We start from the raw sequence: 13,387 nt of genomic DNA on the forward strand, positions 1-13,387 counted from the left end.
CCGCCCCGCGGAGACGCGCGCGCGTGGACGCGCCGCGCGCTGGCCTCGCGCTGCCCGCACAAGGAGGGTCCACGGTCTGGGGCTGGGACCACCGGGCCGCGTAAATCATCCGGAGGGATGTTTGGCCCAAGTCCCTGTTTCCGAAAGGCTGTGGGAGGGTTTGGACGTTGATTTTCTAGCTGTCCTTTTTCAAGTCCGCGCCCCGCCCCATCGCAGCCCGTCTGGTGTGCGAGGATTGTTTGAAAGGGAGGAAGCATTCTTGAAGTGGCGGGTGATGGATCGTCTAAACCCTTCTGGGGCGTTTCGGGCGGGAGTTTCGAGGCAGCTCATCAATAAAGACCCCCCTGGAGAAGGGGGGCTGGAGAACAGCTCCCATCACGCAGCCCGGAGGCCTCCCGGCCAAGGCGGAGGCGGGGAGGGCCCAGGCAGGTGGAGACTCCTTGCCTGGACCAGCGCCTTCAGGCTGTACCTTGTGGGCACTGCAGGGTGATTTACTGGGGCGGGGGGGGGGGGGCAGCAGAAAGGTTGGTGGGCTCCCAGCACCAGGATGTCAGGGACACAGGCCAACCTGGGATGTCCTGTTACTTCTCGGGGCACCTACCCAGCGCCCTGCTGTCCTATGCTTTCCTCGGTATAGATTTCTTTTGGAAGCCCTAACCAAGAATCTGACACCTCTCCTAAATCGGGAAGGGGGAAGGTGAGGTTGACGCGGGTCCAACCATTCGAGGTTGGACGGGCTGGGAACCCCTGGGACCAAGCCGCGGAGAGGCCGCAGTTCTCGGAGATGTCGGTCTCCAGGCCCTCTGGGCCTGCCTGGAAGAGGCGGCGGCCCTCGGGGTGGGAACCGCGCTGGGGAGCCAGTGGCCGCTCCCTTCTAGGAAGACTCCCCGAAGGCCAGGTGGGCCTGGGGAGGCGGCCTTGGGGCTTGTCTAGCACTCAAGGCCTCGGGTGCGTTCCCAGGCCCCTGTCCCAGCACCAGCGAGCACTCCCTTCCCCTCCAGCAGGCTTCCCGAGTCACCGAGGTCAGGCCGCCTCTGGAAGGGGACCCTCTGCCAGGCTGGGGCGGGGGAGGGCGGGAATGGGGGGAACGTCGGAGGGAAGGCTCCTGAAAGGCAGCTCCTAGGACCTAGACGGCGTCTGGGCGCCCAGAGGTCCCGAGTCTGCGCTGGGCGCCGAGCACGCTTTATTTATCCGTGCAGAGGATGCTGGAGGACAAAAGAAATATTTGGACGTCAGAGCTGATTTATATTTTTGGAAGAGCTACGTTTCCTTTTTTGAAGAGAAGTGAGCGCGCCCCATATCCTGAGCGCAGCGGGGAGACAGAAGGGCGGTTTTGATGCTCCAGGAAGTTGATCCATCGCGAAGCAGCACGGGGGGTTCGCTGCCCGGGGAGATATTTATTTACTGGGGGAAAGGAGGGCAGGAGGGGAGGGCACGAGCCAGACGAGAGAAGAAACCCTGATTCGAGCGGGGCTGGGACCTCCACGGCGCCCCCAGGCCCGCGGCCTCTCCCGAGCGGTCTTGTGACCTCCCAGCGCGAACGCCTTTGCTCCTGCCTCCGCAGCCCTGGGCGCACACCCTCCTTCCTTCTGGGCCCGCCCCGCCCGCCAGCCCGCGCCTCCCAGCTTGCCTGCTGCCTCCCCTTCTCCAACCCCCACCCCCACCCCCGAGCCTGGGGACGCAGAAGCAGGGTGCGAGGGGCCCAGCAGGGTGGGTTCGGGAAAAGATGCAGGGCGTTCATGGCGCCCTCTGTCCGCTCCCCAGACACAGCCCGGCTCCAGGTCTTCATCTCATCAGCGGGGCTCCCTCCCAGCCCCCAAGCCGACCCTCAAGGATCTCGCTCAAGGGCTCCAGCACCCACACTGGTTCTGCCTGTTTTCTCCCAAGACTGGAAATGCCTGGGACAAGTTTCTCTAATGTTCCTTCACCACTGTAAGCGTACTGGTTCCTGCCCTCTTAGGAGACAGACACCTAGTATCTGTTCCAGCATTGCCCTTCCTCTCCTTTGAGGGCGTCAGAGCTCCCATCCCTGGGAGGGATGACCACCCCTGCCAGGGGAACACTGCTCAAGTCCTGCCCGACCCCCAGTGAACACAGCAGGCCGTTGGGGAGAGACCCAAGGCTGGTTCACCGTGGAGCTGCAGCAAGCTGGGGCTGGTGGGCAGCCAGCCGGGCCAGCTCCCGGAAGCACCCCAGAGATGCGCTTCCCAGCGTAGGGGGGCCTAGAAGCACAAGCATTGCAGGGATGTAAGATGCGGGACCCCTGCCCTCCTCCCAGGCACCACTTATCCACTAACAGGGTGACCAAGTCTGCCCCCCACCCACTGCCAGGCCCGGGGATCTGGGGCCCACCCGTGGATTCAGGAAGGTGGCTGTAAAAGAGTCCTGCCCGCCGGGACATGAGCTTTGGAGAGCAGAAGAATATCTAAATAAACATTGGGAATTGGGTGACTGGCTTTCAAGCCCGGAGGTCTGGCGCTCTGGGCCGGGGAAGGCCAGCAGACAGGGGCGTAAAGTTCCCACTGTTGCCGCTCAGACCCAGGTGCCTCTCCAAGCCCAGCCGGCGCCTCCTCCTGGCCTCGGGGCCAGACTTTCTATTGTAAATCAGAGCTTTTAGATGGGCCTCTGGGACGCTCCCTCACACAGGCTCATCCCCTGGGCCGACCTGCCCTCTGGAGCGGCCACCTTAGCTGTGCACCAAAGCACAGGCTGGGCGGGGTGGTCGCTTTCTGTTGGAATCAGGCAGTGGTGACTCCCTAGGCGGGGAAGGGAGGGCAGGCCTAGGGCCAGGGTGCTGGTGATGGAGGTCTCAGAGGGCCGCTAGCAGGGCGGTACCTGTGAGTCTCCGGTGGGTAGCTGGTTTAGTCTAAGCCATCTCATGTAAAACCCACGCAGCTGAGAAGCATGCTAAGAACATAAAACTTAAACCGCAATAATGAAGAGATTTCCTAGAATAAAATGCCGATTATAGAACAGAATCAGAGAAACACAGGCTTCCCGAAGTTTACATTCCCCTGCGCTGGGGCAGGGGGCGGGACCTTGGGGTTTGCAGCAGAAAGGAACCCACAGCCCAGATGGAGACAGTCAACCAGAGAGGGGTCAGCTCCGGGGATGCGGAGGGGACCCAGGGCACCCCGCTATTTCTGGTTAACTGAGGAGTGCCTGATCGGATCTGTACTCATTTTAAGGAACCATACCTTTCCTTCCCCTAAGAAAGAAGTCGACTTTTGCTGTTTATGAGACGGTGAAAGGCTATCAGGAAGAGCTCGGAAGCATGGAAGCCTCCTGAGCAAGGCTATTTCAGAAACAAGCACAGCTTTCCTTTTCAACCACCTGCCACACAGAAATTCAGGTAGTCCTATGGGGACAGAGAGTTTGACATAATTGGTATTGCATGCATGCCCACCCAGGAGACGTGTACGAAACAGTAATTCAAACAAAGTTCCCGGAGGCTTTGCTGCCCAGCAGCGGTAGCGGCAGCAGCGCTGGGCTGAGACCCCGGACCTGAGCTCCGCTGGGTCTGTCACTTGTCCACGTGTGACTGATTATCTGACCTCTGGGCCCGCAGTTTCCTTATCTCTAAAGGGGAAGGTAGGGGACCACCTGGCGGTCACATGAGATGAATGCAGTGAAACCTACAAGGAACACAGGGACCTGCTTCCAAAGGCAGAAGGGAGGTCTCTAGGAAAGAGGTTGGACAAGGAGCCCCTTGCTGCTCAGATAACTACCAGCGGCCCCAACCTCCGGAAGATCCTGGAGCACAGAGCGCTGAGACCCTGGGGAGGGGGCCCCAGGTCTGCAGACCTGCTGCCCAAAGCCTCCTGCCTCCCCAGCATCTGCCTGGCCTTCTAGGACTCTCCCCAGACAGCAGGTGGGCGTATCTCGCAAGTTCAGAGGGTTTAGGTAAAATGGGAAGCACCATCACTTGGATGGTAAAGGAGTTTTTTAAAATTGTTGATGACTTACAGCAGGTAAGTTGGTAGAAGCCAAAAAATGTATATATATATATATATATATTTTTGAGTATCCGTGGACCCTCTAAAATCCTAGGCAAATTGAGTATTTTTTCTGGAAGAAGGCTCCATAGCTTCCATCATATTCTCAAAAAAGACTCCCAAACTGGGAACTACTGGTGTGCTAGGTTAACACTAACTTCGTCCTGGTTTTAGGGTTGGTGCTTTTTTTTTTTTCCTTTATTCTGTGGATCCTAAAAGCTTTTAGGACCTGAGATCCAAGGTGCCCAGAATTCCAGGTGCAGAAATCAGAGAGGGTTGAGAGCCAGTGACACGTCTGCTTGCTGAATTTTCCCCAAATCCACTGCCTACCACTCCCAGCTCCAAAGGAGATGACTGCCTTCCTTGTCCTTGTGCTTCTCAGCTGTGCCAGTTGCCACACACACAGGGGAGCGCCTTTCAGATATTCTTTTCTCACTCCAGTTTCTACTGTATTTCATTATTTTTCAGACATTTAAAGCACTGATTTAGTAAACACACTATTTATTGAATACCTCCACTTTTAGTTATAATTATTCCCTGTAAAATGACAAAAGGGGTAAAAGAAAAAATACCGTGAAATTAATGGGCCCCTATCAAAAAAAAAAAAGAGAAGCTCACCAGTCACTCAGAAAGGAATTCTTAGAAGTGGAAACAACTGCAAAGCCCCTTCCCCATCTCAACCAAAACATCCCATCCGGAAAGGAGCGGCTTGTTTCTTTTTTCTGTTGGAAATGAGCGGTAAACTGAGTTCATTTGGGCCGTGTTTTCTTAGCTGACTCTCGGCTACAATCAAGCCCTTTTCGGACACATTCCCATGTAGGTACCAGGGGTGCTCTGGAGGAAGCTGTCGACGCCTGTTCAGCTAATTTAGGTTTTCTTTGTCTAATTACAGTGGAGCTTAGGGAAAAGGAGCCGGGCTCAGGGCAGTAAACTGACACTCGGCCTCTGTGTGTGGTATCCAGGCAGGGTTTGATGGAAAAAGCCTGCTTCCACTCAACTTCAGGTCACTGTCTGGGGCCAGCCCAGCCCAGCCCCCAGCCTCCCCTCCCGCCCTCCGTCTCCCCCCTCCAGCCCCACCGGCGCGCTCAGCCGGGAGCAGCCCGGGGCTCAGGGCCGCCCGCGGACCAGGGGCAGCCCCAGGGCCTGCCTCGGGCCTGTTCCAGCCGGGCGGCTCTGGCCGCCACGTTCTCGGGACCCTGCACCACCTCTTTCTCCCCGCCCCGCTGAGCCGTCCCTTCTGAGCAGCCCTGCCTCCCCTGCGGTCCGCGGTCTGCAGCACCCGCTCCGGGCGCCCCCATCAGCCCTCTGCGGCCCCAGCGGCTCCCAGGCCTCCGTTCCCCGCCACCCTGTTCCAGCCCAGACCCTGCACGTGTAATCCAGAAACTAACGGTGCAGTCTCACTGGGAGTGAGTCCCGGCCTGCCTCTTGCTTAGCTGGAGAGGACCGGCCACGCTGGGTGGAGCTCTGTCCCTGGAGGGCAGCTTCGAGGGGCCTCTCGGACCGGCGGGGGCGGCGCGGGTGCCGGGGGTGTCAGGCCGGTGACAGCAGCCACCCCGCTTCAACACAGAGAACAAACCCGGCCACCTCACTCCTCACTACGCGGGGCCTTCTTCCTGCATTTTGTACAAACTCTCAAGTGGGAACGAAAGGAAGTGGAGACAGATGCAAACAGGCGTCCTCTCCGACCTGAAAGGAGAGTCTCCACGGGGCCCAGCCTCGGCCTCTGCCGCCGCTGCGGGGGCTGCAAGCCGGGCCGGAGCGGGGACGGCGCGTTACCTCTGGGCGTCGGGCGCCCGGCGCGCGGCGGGGGCTCAGCAGCGTCTGATCGCGGCGGGCGGACGGCGTCGGCGCGGGCGCGGGGGCAGCGGCTACGGAGGTCCGGCGGCCGCACACTCGGTCGAGGACCGGCCCGGGGAGGGGGGAAGTGGGGGGAGGGGGAGGGAAGGGGAGGAGCCGGGTGGGCCGCGCCGCCGGGGGCGCTTGGCTCCTGGATGGGCGACAGGGGTGCAATCGGGGGCAGAGAGAAAGGAGGTTCCCTAAAGTCTAGGTGGTCGGGCTCTGTGGGGCGGGGGCGGCGGTGTCTTCCGAGGCAAATGTGAGCTGGGCTGCGATCCCTAGGCTTGCAAGCCGGTGGGTGGGGGGACAGGGAGAGAGCCCCGGAGAGGCATTAAAAGGCCAAGGGGGACCCCTGAGAGCCAGGAGCGAGATAAGCGAGGGAGCGGCGGCGGCGGCGGCGGCGGGGGGAGGAGGAGTGAGCGCCGGCCCCGCGCGCCCTCCGGGGGGGCGGGGAGGAGGGGGCGGGCGGTGGGGGGACGGGGGAGGCGCGGGAGGAGGAAGTCCGAGAGACAGAGCGAGCCGCGCTCCTGAGGGGAGACGTCGGGCTCGTCCCCGGGGTCCCGGCCGCGGTCCCCGCTCGCGCGCGCAGCCGCCCAGCCACTCCGGCTCCGCGGCCCGGAGGCCGCTGCGCAGGCCGGGCCCGAGGCCCGGGGAGGGATGTGCCGGGTGCCGCTGGCGGCCCGCGGCTTCGGCCAGAAGCGCCGGCAGGGCTGAGGGAGGCGACGGCGAGGCACTGGCTCGCAGCGGCCGCGGCTGCAGCCCGGGCGGAGGGCTAGGGCGCTCGCCGGGCCTCTGGGCCGCCCGCGCTCCCGCGCCCCCGCGCCCGGCCCCGGGCCCGCCCCCGCCGCCCGGCCCCGCTCCCGGGCGCCCGATGACCTCCGAGGGCGGGCCGCCGCCGCCCCCGCCGCGCCCGCCGCCGGCCCCGCTCCGCCGCGCCCGCAGCCCGGGCCCCGGCGCGCTGCAGGCCGCCCTGATGAGCCCGCCGCCCGCCGCCGCCGCCGCCCTGGAGGCCGCCTCGTCGTCCTCGTCCTCATCCTCGGCCGCCTCCTCGGCCGGCGCGGCCCCGAACGCCTGCAAGAGCGCGGGCGCGGGCGCGGGCGGCGGCGGCGCCAAGAAGGCGAGCGCGGGGCTGCGGCGGCCGGAGAAGCCGCCCTTCTCGTACATCGCGCTCATCGTCATGGCCATCCAGAGCTCGCCCGCCAAGCGCCTGACGCTCAGCGAGATCTACCAGTTCCTGCAGGCGCGCTTCCCCTTCTTCCGCGGCGCCTACCAGGGCTGGAAGAACTCGGTGCGCCACAACCTCTCGCTCAACGAGTGCTTCATCAAGCTGCCCAAGGGCCTCGGGCGGCCGGGCAAGGGCCACTACTGGACCATCGACCCGGCCAGCGAGTTCATGTTCGAGGAGGGCTCCTTCCGCCGCCGGCCGCGCGGCTTCAGGCGGAAGTGCCAGGCGCTCAAGCCCATGTACCACCGCGTGGTGAGCGGCCTGGGCTTCGGGGCCTCGCTGCTGCCGCAGGGCTTCGACTTCCAGGCGCCCCCGTCGGCGCCGCTCGCCTGCCACGGGCAGGGCGGCTACGGCGGCCTCGACATGATGCCGGCGGGCTACGACGCGGGCGCCGGCGCCCCGGGCCACGCGCACCCGCACCACCACCATCACCACCACGTCCCGCACATGTCGCCCAACCCGGGCTCCACCTACATGGCCAGCTGCCCGGTGCCCGCCGGGCCCGGGGCCGTCGGCGCGGCCGGGGGCGGCGGCGGCGGCGGCGGGGACTACGGCCCGGACAGCAGCAGCAGCCCCGTGCCCTCGTCCCCGGCCGTGGCGAGCGCCATCGAGTGCCACTCGCCCTACACCAGCCCCGCGGCGCACTGGAGCTCGCCCGGCGCCTCGCCTTACCTCAAGCAGCCGCCCGCCCTGACGCCAGGCAGCACAGCCGCGGCCCCCGCCGGCCTGCATAACAGCATGCCCTCCTACTCGCTGGAGCAGAGCTACCTGCACCAAAACGCCCGCGAGGACCTCCCAGGTAACGTGCGGCCCGGCCGCGGGCCGTCGCCTCTGGCCTCCCTGCTCGGGCGGCCGAGGCCTAGGCGACGCTGGAGCCCTTTTGGAGAGGGTGGGGTGACAGGGCCTCCTCCGCACCCTTGGCCCCCGCAGGGCCTCCGGAATTTCCACCCCTCGAGGAGGGTGGGAAGCGCCCGGGTCCAGCGTCTCCGCGGGCTGCAGGGCTCAGAGCTCAGGCCTGGCTTAGCTGAGGGAGAAGGCTCGCTCCTTAGGGGACCTTGGAAGGGGACCTTGGCTGCTTTCGTCTTTTAAAGTTGGTTTTGCTCTGTCCCCTGGAGTGCACGGGGTGGGGTGCACGGGGTGGGCTGCACTGGGCCGTTGCTGAGAGGCGTTGGGAGCAGGGAGACAGGGCCTCCAGGAACAGAGGGGTCGGAGGACCCTCACAGGAAGGACGTGTGGCCAGGGAGGAGGGGTGCCCCGGCCTTCCCTCAGTGGGACCAAGTCGATGGCACCCGGGTGCCACCTAGGCCCGCAGGCCCCAAGTCCGAGGGGGCTCCCCTGAGAAAGGCCTGCCCTTGGGCCCGGCTTGCAGTGTTGCTGGTGTAAACTGTGTTGGTTGCAGATTATGAAAATTTATTGACTTGCCTAAGGCGGTGGGAGGGATCAGACCGGGGTGGAGGAAGGAATTTGAATATTTAGCCAGGTTTATGGGGACGATGGAGATAAACATATTAACCCCTCTGCGGTGGGCTGGTGTGCTGGGCAAGCGGGGCTGGAGCGGACCCTCACCCACCCCAAGTGGAAGAGGGTTTCCAGGCTGATACGCCTGCATTGTACGTTCGCGCATCGGCGTGGGAGCAGAGCGTCAGGGAGAGAGGAAGCCCAGAAATGGGCAAAAGATGTCGGTTCCCTGGACGGTGAAGTTTCCCGAATAGGCCTTTTAACTGCGGGTCTCAGAGGTTAACTAAACAAAGACCGTCTGGGCGGACCACACCGGAGAGGATTCCAGCCTGACTCAACCCACTGAGAGCCGAGTCTTGTTCAGTTTTATGGGAATTTCAACAAGTAACCAACACAGCCGACCCTCCGCTCTTATTTTCTTTAACCCCCTCGGACTGGCTGTCAATCAGCGCCGGCGCGCGGCGCGCTCTGCGCTCTCCCGCCCAGCGGTTCTCTTGGCGGGCGCTGCGGCCTCTCCTCCCGGCTCCCTGCTCTGGCTGCCCGCTCGGCCACCACCTGGACCCCGAGGTTTCATGGTTGCTGTGAAACACTTCCCTAGACTTTCAAAATCGCGCAGGAAGAGCTTTCTGGTCATTCTGAGAGGCCACCCTCGCCCCGCCCTGCACACCAGGCGCGCCCAGGTCCCAGAAGCGCGGAGACCGGCGGCACGGCTCGTCTAGCGGAGAAGGGACACCGCCTCCCAAACCGCGGGGACTCGCGCGGCCTCCGGGCCTAGTCTGCGGCCTGAGGAGGCCCTGGCCCGCCTGGGCGCTGTGCTTCTCCCTCCTCACCCCCACCGCCCCTCCAGTGCTCTGACCCCCGCCTCCGCCAACGCTCTTCCCCGCGGCCTGGCAGGCGTCTCCCGGGCCAGGCCCCTCAGCAACCCGGGGCTGCGAGTGGACCGGAGAGGCCGAGAAAGGGTCCGGAGCGCGCACCCAGCTCGACCCCGGGAGGCCCAGGCCCGCGTGCTCGCGGAGGCCTCTGGCCTCTTCAAAGCGCCACACGGGGCCGCGGACTAGAGCCGCGAGCAGCGGCGCCGCCTGCTGCTTTAGCTCCCGGCGGGCGCACCTGCGCGGCGCAGGGACTGGCGTCGGGGCGCGCGGTGGGCCGCAGGCGGCGCCGCCCAACGCCGAACGCGCGCCGAGCTCCTGGCTAACGGGGCTGCCGGGCGGCTCCGCAAGCGCAGGGCGACCGGGCGAGGCGCCGGGCCGCGGGGTAGGGTGTGCGGGCGGAGAACCGCCCGCCGGATACCGGCGAGGGCTGCCGATTCCCCAGCGCGGGAGGCTGGAGAGGCCTCGGGGAGCAGGCCTAGCCCAGCGGGGCCTGAGAGGCCTGAGCCGCTGGACCCCCAGCCAACTGCGGCCCCCGGGCTGGAGGCGCCGAGAAAGCAAAAGCAAAACTTGGCGACAGGAGGCCGGCCTCAGGCCTGGGGAGAGGCTGCGGGCCGGCCCGGAGTTCCAGGGGCTCCCGGCGCGGCGGAGGAGCCGCGGCCGAGCCCTCGTCCAAGGGCAGGCCCTGTTCTCGGGGTCTCCCTTGTCTAGAGGCGCGACCCCCGGAGACGGGCGCCTTCTCCCCGGCCCCCTCCAGCCGCCAGTGTTTTCCGCCCCCGCCCTCCTCCCGCTGCTGCCAGGCGATCGGTTAGTTGGATCCAGGGTGGGGGGCTAGAACCAGAGGCGAGGGAGCCCGAGGTGGAGGTTCTGGGGCGGGAGCCCGAGGTGGCGGTTCTGGGGCGCCCAGGGCCTGGGCCGGAGCCGTTAGAGCCCCTCCGGCCCCCAGGAGTAACAGGAACGCAGGAAGCGAGAGCCTGGCTTCTGGGTGAGCGGCCTGCGCTCCGTGCTTGTGGGCCGCTCAGAACCAAACACCAAAGCAGAATCCCAGAGTCATCCGGGGCCAAAGCTGGCGGCTCTGGGACACTTCTGGGGCTGGGTTTCCCCTCCCAGGTTTTCAGCAATAGAAAGGCCCACCCTCTTGGAGTCAAAATGAGATGCATGTTAAAGGACAACTTTAAGCGTCACAGGCCGTGCCCTGAGTGGGACAAACGTTTCTGAAGGGCGTTTCTCTTCTCTCCCTCCAGTGGGGCTCCCTCGATACCAGCACCACCCCACGCCTGTGTGCGACAGGAAGGACTTCGTCCTCAACTTCAGCGGCGTCTCCTCCTTCCACCCCTCCGCCAGCGGCCCTTACTACCACCACCACCACCACCAGAGCGTCTGCCAGGACATTAAGCCGTGTGTCATGTGAGCGCAGGGCAGGGGCGATGGCCGAGGTGGACTCCCAGTGTGGCCACGCCAGTCACTTGGAGACCCCAGGTGAGCGTCAGGCACTGATGTTTGTCACCGTTGGTCAGAGGACAACCCCTGGCGAGGTGACGCCCCAAACACACGCAGGCTCCCAGTGACGGGAGGTGGTGAAACTTACCACGCAGAAAACACAAACGTGGAACTCTGGGATCTTCATTGCCGTCAGTAATCAGGGTCTGAAACACGCAGACGGGCTGTGTGTGTGTGTGTTTCTTTGTCTATGGAAAATGTGTGTGCTTTTTTAAAAAAAAAGGCAGTGCCCGGCACAAGATTCCAAGAGAGCCTCATCTTGTTGCCTGGCTCAGTGGGAGAGCTGTGTTTTGCCAAACGCTACCTTTGGATACAGGTGCCAAAGAACATTATCAAGAAAGTATTTAGCAACGATGTGTCTAGTTTAAGAAACGTGGTCTCCAGTATTGTGACAATACAACGTTTTTACAAGGTTGTTTTCTACCACCATAGTTTAAAGATATTTTTATGATCTTCGTGTATACTCACACTTTGCTTGTATTTTTAAAGGAGGATATATTTGCACTTATGTATACTTTTACAGTTTGCCAAACTATTTTGATGTACAATTTTTTCAATAAAATGTATATAACAAATAGTTGCCAGGGGGACCTCTCTCCTCCACGGGCATCTGATCGCCAGGACGATGCAACTCTACACTGGGCAGGATTTTTTTTTCTAAGCTGTGTAATTGGCATGGTGTGGGGTCTGAGCCTTGAGTAACGCAGGCCAGGTTCTGATTGTGGGTCTTCTCGGGAGAGAAAGGGAAGGAGAAACGTTTTCTGTTATTTCTTTGCTTCACCCTCCCTCTTTCTGGCTAAACCGAAACCAGAAGGCGAAAGGAGCTTAAAGGAAAACCAGGCGAGATAAGGCCTGAGGAGCCTCTGCCCTTCGCTGTCCTTCTCGAGTGCACCGGGCCTCTGCATCTGGAGCTTTCCTTTCCCCACCGGCAGAGTAGAGGGCAGGCACCCAGGACATAGGCCCTGGTTCCTTGGATGGCCGTCAGATCCCCGTGCCCAGAGGGGAAGGTGAGGAGGGTGTGGGCAGTCCCGGCATCGGAGACAGAAGCAGGACCAGGCATGTGTCCACCCCCAATTCGGGGCACAGAGGTCGACCCCCACGTGCCTCCCCGGTCTGCCTCTCTGCTCCCATCCGTCCTTCTCCAGGGAGCTGTGGTTTCCCTTGAGAGTCCCTCTTGGCCATTTCCTTTCTTGCTTGGTTTCCAAGCCTTCCCAGTCACAGATGCTGAAGGCCGGGCTGAGAACTTCTGGACCAGCCTGGGCAGAGGGCCTGGTGCCGTCCTGCCCGAGGTCCGGGCAGCCTGCAGACCCCTGAGCGAGGCAGAGCTTCTCCAGGTGCTGAGTCTGAGTTGAGGGCTCGTCTTGCATTCTCACTTCCTGCAAGCTGTCCCCAGTCGGTCACCAGGCCCCAGATACCCCCAAGGGGACATCTCCCACCCAGGGACGTTTGCATGCCGAGCGAGTTTTCAATCCAAAGACGACCTCAGTTAAACATCTTGTTTTACAAAGTCCTAACTGTCTGCCTAATCCTGAGGCTTCCTTTCTATATTTTCCAAAATTTCGCTGTGATTTACACTTTTTTTTTTCTGTCTGCTTTATCATATGTGTAGTTAAATAGGGATTTTTTCCCCCCTTTTATTCTGAGCTACTCGGGGGCCTGCTATAAATTATGAAGTCAGTTTCAGAGTCTGCTCCGACCACAGTGCTGTGTTTACATTCCTTCCGAGGCAGCCGGCATGGTCGTAATTTATCTCCTAAACACTCGCACGTAACTTGTTTATACAGAGAATGACAGGACCTGCTAGGAGGGCTGCGGCCGGCCGGCGAGCCCAGCGCGCCCCCTAGTGGTGAGAGCTGGCGGGAGCCCGGGGTGCCCCAAGAGGCCTGCTCGGGTGCTTTTCCTGGACTCCTCCGACGTGAGGACGCCGGTCCTGTCGCAGATCCGCACAAGCAGACCTCGGAGATACAGTGGGCTCGGCTTAATAAAGTGAATCTTGCAATACAGTGAGTCACGTAAACGTTTAGTTTCCCAGGGCAGGTAAAAGTATGTGTACACTCTGCTGGAGCCTGTCAAGAGGGCAATAGCATTGTGTCCGAAAAGCAGTGTGCAGACCTCAATTTTTAAACAGCTTATCACTAAAAATGCTCCACCCCGGCTCTTCCCTTTGGCCCAGTGGTTGAGAATCTGCCTGCGGATGCAGAGGACGGGAGTTTGATCCCTGGTCCGGGAGGATCCCACGGGCCGTGGGGCAGTGCGATCATGTGCGGCAACCACTGAAGCCACATGCAGCAAGGAAGACGCAGCACAGTCCAAAACAAGTGCAAGTGAATAATTGTTAAAAACGCTAAACCTCCTCTGAGCCTTCAGTGAGCCATAGTGTTATAGGGACATCAAAGACCACTCATCACAGACCACCATAATACACATAAGAATAATAAATACTAACACTGAAGTTTCACATACCGTAAGAATTACTGAAATATGACAGAGACACTAAGTGAGCA

The 13,387-nt window shown here is 62.0% G+C and overlaps 2 protein-coding genes across 2 annotated transcripts in view; one reads left to right on the top strand and one right to left on the bottom strand.

The window, feature by feature from the left end:
- LOC122429955 overlaps positions 1-6,163 on the bottom strand; it is a 39,826-nt gene extending 33,663 nt beyond the window's left edge. The window contains exons 1-2 of the mRNA XM_043450672.1: positions 6,140-6,163; positions 5,772-6,038 (exon numbers count right to left, since the gene is read on the bottom strand). Of these exons, the coding sequence (XP_043306607.1) occupies positions 5,772-6,038; positions 6,140-6,163 (291 nt within the window). The remainder of the gene's footprint in view (positions 1-5,771; positions 6,039-6,139) is intronic.
- FOXF2 (forkhead box F2) lies at positions 5,951-11,458 on the top strand. Its single transcript, XM_043450728.1, has 2 exons — positions 5,951-7,855; positions 10,628-11,458. The coding sequence occupies exons 1-2, from the start codon at positions 6,703-6,705 to the stop codon at positions 10,792-10,794; spliced, it is 1,320 nt and encodes a 439-aa protein (XP_043306663.1). The 5' UTR covers positions 5,951-6,702; the 3' UTR covers positions 10,795-11,458.
- The last annotated feature ends 1,929 nt before the right edge of the window (positions 11,459-13,387 follow it).

Source organism: Cervus canadensis, chromosome 28, assembly GCF_019320065.1.
Source record: "Cervus canadensis isolate Bull #8, Minnesota chromosome 28, ASM1932006v1, whole genome shotgun sequence".
In the NCBI taxonomy this organism is placed as follows: Eukaryota; Metazoa; Chordata; class Mammalia; order Artiodactyla; family Cervidae; genus Cervus; species Cervus canadensis.